Source organism: Rhinichthys klamathensis, unplaced genomic scaffold (genome assembly GCF_029890125.1).
Source record: "Rhinichthys klamathensis goyatoka isolate OS25496 unplaced genomic scaffold, OSU_Roscu_1.1 h1tg000121l_1, whole genome shotgun sequence".
Classification (NCBI taxonomy): Eukaryota; Metazoa; Chordata; class Actinopteri; order Cypriniformes; family Leuciscidae; genus Rhinichthys; species Rhinichthys klamathensis.
Window position 1 is genome coordinate 4095160 of NW_026606658.1, and position 12695 is coordinate 4107854.

Genomic DNA, 12695 nt, shown 5'->3' on the forward strand with positions numbered 1-12695 from the left:
GTCTTCGTCAGCCATTTTTTCTTGAATAAGTGCGCCATATGGCTAACTGTGACTTTGCTATCTTTAGTATCTGAAAGGATAAGCAGACAGATGGCAGCAGAAGTAAAAGCGGAATATTTAAATTTATTCATCAAAATAAAAAAGACAGGTGTTCTTTTAAACGCTCTCTTTGTGACGAACTCAACCCACTCGTTCATTTTGCATTTTAAAAAAAATGTTTACCACGCTTTTATCTTCAGATTAGAGTCAATGCATGAAAGAACGTGTTACTATTGAAGACCAGTGACGGGTTGACAAGAATCACTACAAAAATAGCAGCACTTCAGTACGCCTTGGATTTGTCGATTGTAATATGAAATGATATTGTCTACGAGAGATATTGCATTCAGGCCGCCGTTTGAATTTTTTTTTTTTTTTTTTTTTTTTTTTTTTTTTTTCTGGAACTCGTAACTCGGCACTGCAGTAGGGAGACAATATGCGTGACTTCTTGGATGGCTTGTGTAGTAGACAACGCCCATAGAGTGCATGTGGTTTTCAGGTTCGAGAGGAACTAGGACGGAGTGCTATTTTCAGTTTTTAACTTGGAAAATAATTCTCTGCTGCCAAAAAGATTCATGATCTCACCAGATCCAGCCCTTACCAGAAGATAAAGAGAGATTGTGAGAGCGAGCGAACGAACGCTACAGCGAGAGAGAGAGAGACACAAAGAAAGAGGAGGAGGAGGGGGTGAAACAACAAGAACTGCTTGCCAAAGTGGAATTATTCTGCGGACACAACAAATTTATCTGTTTCACCAAACCTGCAGTACTCAAACAGAAGGGCACATGCACTCCGAAGCGTGTCACACACGGTGTGATATTTTGATCTAATATCAAACACAAGTTATTTATGAGAGCGTATATTGCATGTCTGGGTGTTCTATCCAATTAAGCGCATTCCCTTGGTATTAGCTTGAGCATTACTGAGAGGCTCTTTATGTAAAGTGGCTGAGGTTTCCTGGATGCACCAGCTCATTTAAGCTGAATGCCATGGCAGATCAGCATCCCCGCTGTGGCACACACACTCCGTCATACTCCATAAGCTTCTGCCTGCACCTTTTCCTAAATAAGACTCATCATTAGTGGCTCTTCTGTCCTCCAGGTTTCCGGAGCAACCGCCTCGACCCTTTGTGTGTGTATTTGGCTCCTCTTGATGGAACATTTTGCCTTTATCACAATTATTTCACTGATTTATTTAGAGCTTAAAGAGATAGTTCACCCAAAAAAATGAAATTTCTGTCATTATTAACTCGCCCTGATGTCGTTCCAAACCTGTACCTGCACTTTCTTTGTGGGACACAAAAGAAGGTATTTTGAAGTCAATGGGGTCGATTTGGAAGGTCGATTTTCTTCGAGTAGCTTTGGAATGGCATGAGGGTGAGTAAATGATGAATGAAATAATGATGAATTTTCATTTTGGGGTGAACCGTCGCTTTAAGGCAAGACACTACAGGCAAAACCATTGTTTTTGAGATTTTGGGCTATTTCGCTTCCATAACTTGTCTTCATTTATTTCATTAATTCATTTATTCATTTATTTCAGGCAATGGCACAGAAGTACAAGGCAAACAAAATATTGTTAAGTCATACAGTGTAAAACAAACATACAGTATTCAGACTTGTGGAAAGAAAACATCCAAAATATTATACACATTAAGTGTTTATTTTATTGCACTTTATCTATTTGCATCTGTAGATTTCAATTGCTATACATATCCTATAAATCGTTTTCTTAAAATATATTTTTTTTTCTTGTGCACTGAGCCAGAAATCTCCACTTCAGTAGCACTTACACTGCATTTTCCAGTTTTAGTCCTATATCCGCATGTTTTTTTCAAAGGGGGGGGGGGGTATTAAATTTGTACCTTATTCACCTACATTGTCTTGTCTTAAGTAATGAAATAAATATTAGGGAAGTACCGTATATCTAGCATAAACCTACTCTCCCATAAACTACTTCTAATTTATTTATTTTACCCTTGTCTTGTCTTAAGTAATGAAATAAATATTAGGGAAGTACCGTATATCTAAAGTATATTTAGCATAAACCTACTCTCCCATAAACTACTTCTAATTTATTTATTTTACCCTATTCACCTCTGCCTTAAGTAATGAAACAAATATTTGGTAAGTATAAATATTTTAATATATATAAAGTATATTTAGCAGAGCGAGAAACCTACTCCTCTAAACTATTTATAATTTATTTTTTACATACATATTCTCAAGTTCAGAACAACTAGATTATTTTGTGTCTGGCGAGGGGAGATCGTCACAGTTCCAGTGTAGATGAAATGCTCTGTCAATCAGGATGGCTCCGTGGTTGTCACCTAATTGCCTACAAGAATTGAGAGAACTCTAGAGAACTGTGTTGCTATAACAACCCCCATTGAGTCTAATGAGAATCCAGTTGTATTAGTTCTTTATATTTGGAGCAGCACTGCAGGCCTCAGTAGAGAGGTGACACAAAGCTGGAGACGGACAGGGACAGCTGAGATGCAGTGGTGTGGAACTGGGCCCTCCTTTTAAATGACACCCCATCCTTCGCTCGCTTTAGGGATCATTTAGTGAACACAGAATCCTGAGCACATCACCCAAAACATTTGTTATTCTGTGGTAATCTGGGATTTGGTGTCACGGCTCAATTTTGCTTTCCCCTCCCGTATGTTTAGCCCCTGAGGCATTCATAATAGAGCCGCCTTCCTTTTTTGTTTTAAACAGAAAATTCTGCGAAACTGGGACATTATTACACCCGAGACTGAATGTAGGACGTAGGGTGTCTCTTTTAAACCATGCCCACTTTAAGATTGCAGGAAGAAGCCCTCTGCAACGGTCTGAGCCCCTTTGTCCAAGTCAGAACTAACTTAAAGAATGCTTATGAACAGGGCCTAACTTTTTGCCATTTGACACCCGTGAAAATTCACAATACTCTATTCCAATTTCAGTACCACAGCTAAAACTACTAGCCTAACTAATATATTGAAAACATTATTAAAGTAAACAGTCAGTAAAAGAACAAATAATCAAATTACAAGCAATAGCACAAATAAATACAGTAGAACAAAGATCCGAATAAAACGAACAGGTAGGCCTTACAGTAGTTTTCAGGTATAGAAATGTAATAAAGTAATCAAATGTACAATTACTGCATAGTCTTCACTGTATAAATTATATATAGATTAATCCTTAATAAAGTTACAAAAGTTATTCAGTCAAGATTAGTGAGAGATTTTTTTCTTTGTCTTTTGTTGTTTGATTAACATTAAAAAAGCATTAGGAATATTAGGCTACTGTCACTTTAAGACATCATGCATGGATCCAATATACTGATACTGTACACGTGTTGTCTTTCTTGGCTGTGTACATTCACTTAAGACATAACCGACAATGTTCACTAGGATACACGTTAAGACAGGCTTTTTTTGGGGGGGGTTTTTCATAATTTTGTGCAAGTGCAAGAAGACGTGAAAGAGAACTCAATTTGCAAAAATTGAGTTCCTTTTCGCATCTTATATTTAAATTGGCAAGGCTCAAACATTCGTGACGATGCAGCATCATTGTTAGGATTAATAAAAATGTTACCAGCCAACTGACGATTGACATCGTTTAACTCACCAATGCCGATTTTAACACAACCCAAAGTGTTCATTTTAGGCCCTGCTTACGAACTTTATTAGCATGTATATTTCCCCCCGATGATTCAACTCTGTCATTTATGAGTTTACAAAAGGCCTGCCACTCTTGGTGTTGGCCAGCCACCGAACCCTGAGTGAAGGACGAGGTCAGCTACCGGAAGGGTGAAAGAGAGGTCATTCTCCAATTAGAATGGGGCGTGGAGTGTCACAGCCCGTTGGAGTGCAGGCCAAGCTCTCACATCACTTCTCTGACCACAAAGCTGAAAATATGGGCAGGGAGGGAGAGTGAAAAGATGGGCAGGGAGGGAGAGATTGGCCCTGGAGAAACACTGTTAGAGAGCACAGAGGAGGGTGAAGGAGACGCTGCCCCATTGTTCCCGGTGATGGGAAGAGGATAGGGCTAACGGGCAGAGTCTGTCTTCATTATGGGGTGTGAGAGGCGGAAGAAACATCCAGCTTCGGCCCAGCTGGAGATGATAACATGTGGTGTGTGTGTGTGTGTGTCTGTGTGTGTGTGACAGAAAAAGAAAGCTTGAGAGTATCCAGACAAAAACACACATCTCCTGGGAGGGTATAATGAAGTCTGGTGTTGCGATTTGTCCTCTGCTAGCTCTCTTCCTGCAGATAGGTGTGAATTAGGGGAATTCACAGAGGAATCTTCTCACACACACCTCATTTCATTATTTTCAAATGCCACATGTAGCTTTTGCAATCTGCAACCAATCAATCGGAAGGACCACACGTTCCCACAGCAGAGTATTTCAGTGTTTTTAAGCTAATGGCCTCCATCTGTCGTAAATTTGTCAAACAACCATTTTCACAATTGTCTGCGCTCGTGTCAAGGCTTGTAATAGCTTTCATAACAAGTTTGCAACAAGTTTGTTGTTAACTAAGTAGTGTATGTAGGCACGTAGGTCATCAAGCAGAGCACAGAGTGGGCATAGTTACTGTTTTATATAAGACGAGCACCGTGGATCGAGTTATTATTATAAGCAAGTGCTTTCATGAGAAGAGATTGTTTGCACATGAATACATTTTATTGTAATTAGCAAAAGTGAATCCCACCCACTGAGCTGCATCAAATAGGAAACCATTAAGGATTGAGGCCATCTAGTGGTGTGGATGTGAAGCACACAGAGTGATTTCACTCTCACTGCTCGATTTAATAAGACAGCAACATGCATTGATGAGAATTTACACAGAAAATGACAAGCGCTGCATCAGAATACAGATTAGATTCCGTTTCACTGAGACTGTCACACATTATTCTGTATGACCAGCATATTGCCTTGAGGCGCTGATTTCAAGGGGGAAAAAATCTTATAAGGTTATTTTTTTCCCTGTGATTTCCTATGATTCGATTATGTTATCTGCCTGCAGGCTTGTTGCGAAACTTTTGAACATGAACGGGAATGAAAAAGTAGTATTATTTAGTTTACAAGGCTTAATGTGTGACACAGTAAATTTTATTTTGACATCTGCAGCAGTCGTCCCACCCCCTTGAAATAACAGATTGCTGCTGGTAATATTCTTTTCCTCTAAATGTAGCATGTGTGTCTTTCCATGTGCAATGTTTTATATATATACTATTAGAAATCAGAACCCCACAGAAAGCTGAGGAGTTTTGAATCACACTGAAGGACTGATTCAAAAGAGATTGAGTTTAAATTATTTTACTATGTGAAAAGAAATAGGACACGGGTGTTACGCGAGACATGAAACTTGCATAGCTTTGCAGGATATCAAGTGCCTTCGGCAACAGACAGTTATACAGTTTAGCGGTTATTAATTAAACATTTTTGACCTCAATATTCTACAAAAAAAAAAAATTCCATATAATGTTTTTGTATAATCAGTACATTGTACTGGGCATCAGCTACAGTCTGTCTCTCATATCAATCAGTGTTTCCTTTCTTCTCATGTGATTAAATAATTTCAGCTAAAATCAATATTTGATGTCCATTTATTTCTTAAATTGGTAAGTAATCATGTAATGAGCAGGATAGTGTACAGTCAGCCAGTCGTTAATATGAAATAAACTACTTCAGGATGATACAATACCCTCCCTCTGTGCAATGGTGTCCTAATCAAACTGTCAGGATTTATTTTGTCATGATGAGTCGCTGACTGTACATTATCACTTGCATATCACATAGCTGATGCAATAAAACATACTAAATTGGATTTAATGTAATATTCACCAAATGTATGAACCAAAACCGTAGCATTCTCTTAATGTACTGTACACAGACATAACAAATATATCCTCACTAATTATTATCAGTTTCTTTGTTACTATTCATTTCCTTCATGTAATAACCTCAATAAAACATAAATAATAGATATTTTTGTTATTAAATATGAATACCGCCTTTTGCTGGCGAATTAAAGTGGTGGTAAATCTTTCTGATGCATTGTGCTGTCAGGAGAAATTGTGCACAGTCTGATAAACTATCACCTTGTTTGGTCCTCAATAAATTTGGGACATCTGTTATTCTGCCAGTTAAGATAGAGGATAGCTGCCTCTTTATATGAGGGCCTTTATCAATAATCAAAAATTGTTTTCCGAAAGGTTGCAAACACAGAATGATGTTCATTAAGTGTGATCTTCATGTGCTAAAATAAGGCAGAGAATATAGCTCGACTGCTTTATTTTGGCGTAGCGAATCAGAACAGAATGGCTGTGATAGAATCTTAAACTCCTCTTTTTTTATCTCCCTCTTTCTTTCTCTTTTCCTTTCTCTCTCTCTCTATCTTTACAGGAAAAAGGCAATATCAGAGTGGTGTTCAATGTGGGCACCGATGACATAAACATTGAAGAAACCTCAAAGTTTGTAAATGATGGAAAGTACCACATAGTTCGCTTTACGAGAAGTGGTGGTAACGCCACCTTGCAGGTGGATGATCTGCCAGTCATTGAGCGCTACCCAACAGGTAAGAGCTCTAAGCCTTTATACGCTTGTTCTCACACAGACACACACATTCACACACAATCTAAGCCATGCAGCTATAAACAATGGGAACAATAAAAGGCTGGCAGGGCTCAGGTAAAAGAGTCTGAATCACAGGGTTAAGGACAAAATTCCTTTGTCTGTGATTGTGGTTTCTCACAGTTAAAAAAAGGTAACCCTGGTATCCTTTCCAAATGTCAGCAGAGATGATTGCTCTTGGGGCTTTAGAAGGCTGAAAATGTCAGAGCCAGGGTTATCAAATTCACCAGCCTCTCAGTCGCCTGAAAAGCCCTGACAAAAGCTTGACAAGAGATCAGAGATGAGAAATAATCCCATTGCTCTCGTTTGTCAATCATGATGAAAAGGAGGCGGCTGTATTAGTCTTTTAATTTGTATTTTACTTCAAGCTCTTCATAAACCATCCCTTCCATCACAGAGATTATTTGCTCTCGCAAACTTCTTTTCTTCTTGAGAGCAGACGTGAGAGATGATGGTTGATGGTAAATGTTGAGTGTTCGACGACTGAAGTGGTAATGAAGCTTGGAAAATCTTGTGCTTCCCATAAGTGCTACGTTGTCGTCCGTTGCTCATCATTGCGTTCAATACGGCTCGTCATTAAATTCTAAATGTGCAGGGAAAATGCAAATGCATACTCGTGAGACACACTAGGTTCAGCTGTAGATACATGGGTTGCATAGAATTGCATTTTGTATTATTTAATTTGGAGAACAATACAAATCTTAACAAGATTATCCAAATCCAAGAGTTGACATTTTGTATTTAATTACAACAGCTTAGGCAAACTAGGACATACGATGAAACTAAATATAGTAGAAAAATAAACATAGTTCTTGGAAACACGACTATAAAGAATGCAGACGTATAGAAATAGAAACCGAGACAAAGACAGGAACTGTTTTACCTTAGTCGAGACCCTCTCATTGTTTTAGTGTAAACAAACAACCCAAATACCAGCAGTGTATTTCATTTAGAGTGGAAGACAATTGCTTGTTAAAATGGAGCCATTGTAATGTGCCATTTTCTCTCGGCTTTCTGTTTCCATTGTGTCGGTGGATTTAGTGAGAAGTGTGCATGTGATTGCCTGAATACTAATGCATCTTATGTCCATGGCAGAGTGGAGGAAACTTTTCCACTGAAATATTTAAAAAAGAAAATTAGTCAAGACCGCTTCATTTTAATCAGCGCTTGATTGACTCTGCTCCACATTAGACGAGATAATAAATGCATAGAATTTAAATTGACAACCAGTTCGAGGGAGAACAAAGAGAGCAGCTTGTTTATCTTGAACAATTAGTTCTGTAACTAGCATAACTGTAGCGTACAAAGAAACTTGTAATCTTCATGTTTATATATAATATATGTACAGTGCTGGTCAGAATTATTTGCCCCCTTGGTAAATATGATCAAAGATGGCTGTAAAAAGTAAATCTGCATTGTTAATCCTTTTGATATTTTATTTTAAAAAATTAGCAAAAATCTAACCTTTCATTGAAGTAAAAGAATTGAAAGTGAGGGGGAAATCACATTATGAAATAAATGTTTTTCTCCAAAACACGTTGGGAACAATTATTTGCCCCCTTTTATTAAATACTTTTTCCAACCTCCTTTTTCCAAGATAACAGCTCTGAGTCTTCTCCTATAATGCCTGATGAGTTTAGAGAACACCTGACAAGAAGAGATCAGAGACCATTCCTCCATACAGAATCTCTCCAGATCCTGCAGATTCCCAGATCCATGTTGGGGCTTCTTCTCTTCAGTTCAGCCCACTCATTTTCTATAGGGTTCAGGTCTGGGGACTGGGATGGCCATTGCAGATGCTTGGTTTTGTGCTCAGTGACCCATTTTTGTTTTGATTTTGATGTTTGTTTTTGGATCACTGTCCTGTTGGAAGATCCAACCACGGCCCATTATAAGATTTCTAGCACAGGCTGTCAGGTTTTGATTTTTTATCTGTTGGTATTTGATCGAATCCATGATGCCATGTATCTGAACAAGATGTCCAGGACCTTTGACAGAAAATTAGGCCCACAGCATTAAAGATATAGTAGCAGAGTATTTCATTTTACACATGGGGTACTTTTTTATCCCTGTATGAACCAAACCCATATTAAGAGTTTGCTGCCAAAAAAGCTAATTTCTTTATTTCATCTGACCATAGAACCCATCCTGTTTGAAGTTCAGATACATGGCATCATGGATTCGATCAAATACCAACAGATAAAAAATCTAAACCTGACAGCCTGTGCTAGAAATCTTATAATGGGTCATGTTTGGATCTTGGATCTGTTTGGAGCACCAACATGGATCTGGGAATCTGCAGGATCTGGAGAGATTCTGTATGGAGGAATGGTCTCTGATCTCTTGTCAGGTGTTCTCCAAACTCATCAGGCATTATAGGAGAAAACTCAGAGCTGTTATCTTGGAAAAATTGTTCCCTAAATGGCCTAAATTGTTCCCAACGTGTTTTGGAGAAAAACATTTATTTTATAATGTGATTTCCCCCACTTTCAATTATTTTACTTCAATAAAAGGTTAGATTTTTTTTTTTATATATAAAATATCAAAAGGATAAACAATGCAGATTGATTTTTTACAGCCATCTTTGATCATATTTACCAAGGGGGCAAATAATTCTGACCAGCACTGTGTATGTATACATATAAATGATTGTATTTATATGTAGTAATTATACAGTATATAGTAGCTTTATGAGGTAAGTATTAAACTAAGAGATTTGGTTTTCAAAATGAAATGCATATATTCCCTGAGGTCTTGTCTGATTTACTTTTTTAAATTAAATGAACTCAATTAAAATTGAAATGAAATAAAAATAGCATCTAAATGTAAATGGATATTGCATTTTATATCTTGATTTCTGTAGAATGGGGAGGTCCGGCACTGACTAGCGGGAATGATAATGCTTAAAGCAATAGTTCACCAAAAAATGAAAATTATACAATCAAGTTTTTCTTTTGCAGAACGCAAAAGATCTTTTGAATTATTTGACTGTTTTTGAAGTCAGTGGAGCCTAAAACAACACCCACTGAATTCCATTGTATAGACAAAAAACACGGAGACAAATAACAAATAAGAAAGAGAGTCTTATTTGTTTGGGACAACATGAGGGTGAGTATATGATGGCAGAATATTCATTTTTGACTGAACTATAAACTAAGATAACTTTACTACAGTCACTGTTTTAAGCAAAAGTGATGACAAATTTAAAGAGTTGCAATGTGTCATGTAGGTGCAAATCACCTATGCTTTATGTCCATCTGAAGAGATTTCAAATGGACGCAAAGTATATAAAATAAAGGGGATCTTTTCCATATTTAGTAAAAAATAAAAAGTGGAATGTTCCTGACAGAATTACTGCCATACAGTTACTGCTGAGCACAAAATGGCCACAGCATGAGGTTTAGACTGACAGGGCGGATAAATTGAGGTGTTGATGCTGTCTTTGAAAATCACTGTGTATTTCCTAACATTACAAATGGATGTAGAACATATATAAGAGCACAGAAAAAAGATTTTACTGCCTTTGCTGAACCAGGAAAGTGTCTTAGCCTTATAAAGGCAGAGTTTTCAGACTGTTAGCATGCTAAGCTAACTAGGCAGTCATTTTCACTTTACAGAGAGGCCCTCAGGCAACTGCCCCCTCATTTAAACAGAACATGACCACTGCGTGTGAATGTGTATGAGTGGGTGGGCGTGCGTGCGTGCGTGTTTATGTGCATTCAAGCAATCATGCACATAACTTGCCCTTAGTCATCCAGTCCATCCCGCTTCAAGAACTCCTATTGTTTTTTTTTCTATGCTTTTTTTTTTTACCCTTTTTGTCTTGTTTCTTTTAAGCTGTGGTTTGAGACAAATTACTCCTTTCACTTTTGATTACTCTAGGTAAAGTGCACAAGTGGACATAAATCACAGTTAAACCTGACTGCACATGGTAGGGGACAGAAAACGAAAGAATTATAGAAGGGGGAAATACAAATGAATGAAAGTGAAAAGAAAGAGGGAAACATAATGGACTGGGTTTCGGCCTTCTTTCTGCTCTCACAGCAGAATATCCGCACTCTCAGTCTCAAGTCCAGAATCAAACACTCCATCTGTCCTTATGTGCAGCCCCGAGGAAGCCTTATTTCCCTGTCCGCGGGTGTTCTCCTTCTGCAATTACCTATCAAAATCAGTATTGTACTGTGTTTGAAAAGCAATTTAGTCATACCATTTCAGTGTCAGAATAAAGAGCTTTACCTCAAAAGTGCAGTAGAATGGAGAAGTCATACTCATGTGAGGTGATATAAGCTTCAACTTTGGTGCCTATAAAAGGAATTTTAGGCATCATCTTTGTCATTACAAACCTGTATAACATTATTCCTTCTGTAGAACACAAAAGGAGAAAGTTTTAATAATGTCTTTGCCACTGTTTTCCATATAATTCAAGTAAAGAGATCCAGATATCAAGCACCAAAAAAATTTCATATTCACTTTTATTACATGAAAAAGAGACAGTGGAGGGTTGATATGAGTGTCATACAGGTTTGTGGAAGTTCTATGAGTTTAAAGTTAGTGTACAGTATTTGTGCACGTGTATGGAAATGAGGACACATTAGGATGGAAATTTGCAAGTAATTCTCTCGCTGAATTTCTCACATCATAGCCTTCAGGCTGACTTGCTGCTCTACTCTTGTTACGTCTCATTGAGGCAACATTTTTATACCGTTCATATTTTAATCGTTCTTTAATCGCATATAGAGAGAGCGAGACTCGTTTTTGATTGACAAATAACAAGTTAATGGCTCATAGGGTAAAAAATGTGAGGCGTAATTATACTCTTTGGAAATCTGAGCAAGTCAGGCTCGTGTTGCATTTCCCTGTGAAGTCAGGAGTGGTAATTATGTGTGGGCCGTAATGGGAGAGGAGTAAATGTTTTCAAATAATCTCAATTCAATAGAGCTACTGTAGTTGGCTCAACCTGGACATGTTGCATAAATATCTACATTTAAGCACAGCTTCCGCTCAAGGTCACGTGGCGCACCCCGCAGGGAACTTGTTCCTAAATGTGTGCATATGGCATCTCTGAGGTCAAAGCTTTTGTCAGAGCAATTTCAAATTCACATGGGGAGCATGAACATGAATAGTGACTGATTTTACATGCATTACTGATGAACTGATAATCTTCCTGTTGCTTTAATCCTTTGAGTGTTTTTTCTGCTACTTTGATGTTTTTAAATGTATTGTGATCTGATAATGTGAAATTTATCATATTAAAAATGACTGAAAATACCTTAGATTAGATAGCAAATGTGAAGCTAAAATCAAATTGGTTGCAAAACGCTGGAATGTACTGTAATGACAATATTTAGATTAAAATGAGCTAGTTTTCATGTATAACTAGATGAAAAATCTGCTAAAAAGATTTAAAAGGATTACTATTTTGTAAATGTATTATGTAAAGGAGTGATATGTTGTATAAACGTGATTGAGTTTGGTTGGTTTCTCTTAACACAAGAAGAGTAGGTGCATATTTAACATAGCTTAAAATAGGCTTAATTTGTTTGCTTAAATTTTACGAGTTAATTGACTGTAAAGCTTCATCTTTCTTATGTATGCAACCTTGGTGTTCCAAATAAAAAAAATGAAAAAAGTAAAGAAGAGGAAAAAGAAAAAAAACAGACAGTTAGGGCATATGTTTCACTGTAGGTTTTAATCTTTGACCTTTCAGATTTTTAACAATGAAATGTCTCTTTAAACTTTAAAGGCAACATTGATAACGAACGCCTGGCGATTGCTAGACAGCGAATCCCATATCGGCTTGGTCGAGTAGTTGACGAATGGCTACTCGACAAAGGTAAAAACACTGATTAAAACTTTAAATAAAAGATAATTTGATCATAAGCAAGTGATATTTTGCACAGCAAATAAACCATCTAAAACATAAATCCCCTGTATAACCAAGTTTAAAATTAAACAAATGTAGTTTGTAATATTTGCACTGTACAGTTCAATAATGTGTTGTTATACTGTACTTGTAAACCTGTCAGAGGTTA

At 37.3% G+C, this 12695-nt stretch overlaps 1 protein-coding gene across 6 annotated transcripts in view; it reads left to right on the forward strand.

The window, feature by feature from the left end:
• Nucleotides 1-12695, forward strand: part of nrxn1a (neurexin 1a) — a 197477-nt gene that overhangs the window by 153785 nt on the left and 30997 nt on the right. For 4 of the 6 annotated variants that reach the window (XM_056255588.1, XM_056255582.1, XM_056255583.1 and 1 more), the window contains 2 exons: nucleotides 6436-6607; nucleotides 12407-12496. In XM_056255588.1, coding sequence (XP_056111563.1) covers nucleotides 6436-6607; nucleotides 12407-12496 — 262 coding nt within the window. The remainder of the gene's footprint in view (nucleotides 1-6435; nucleotides 6608-12406; nucleotides 12497-12695) is intronic. The other 2 variants (XM_056255584.1, XM_056255587.1) reach the window with 1 other exon arrangement.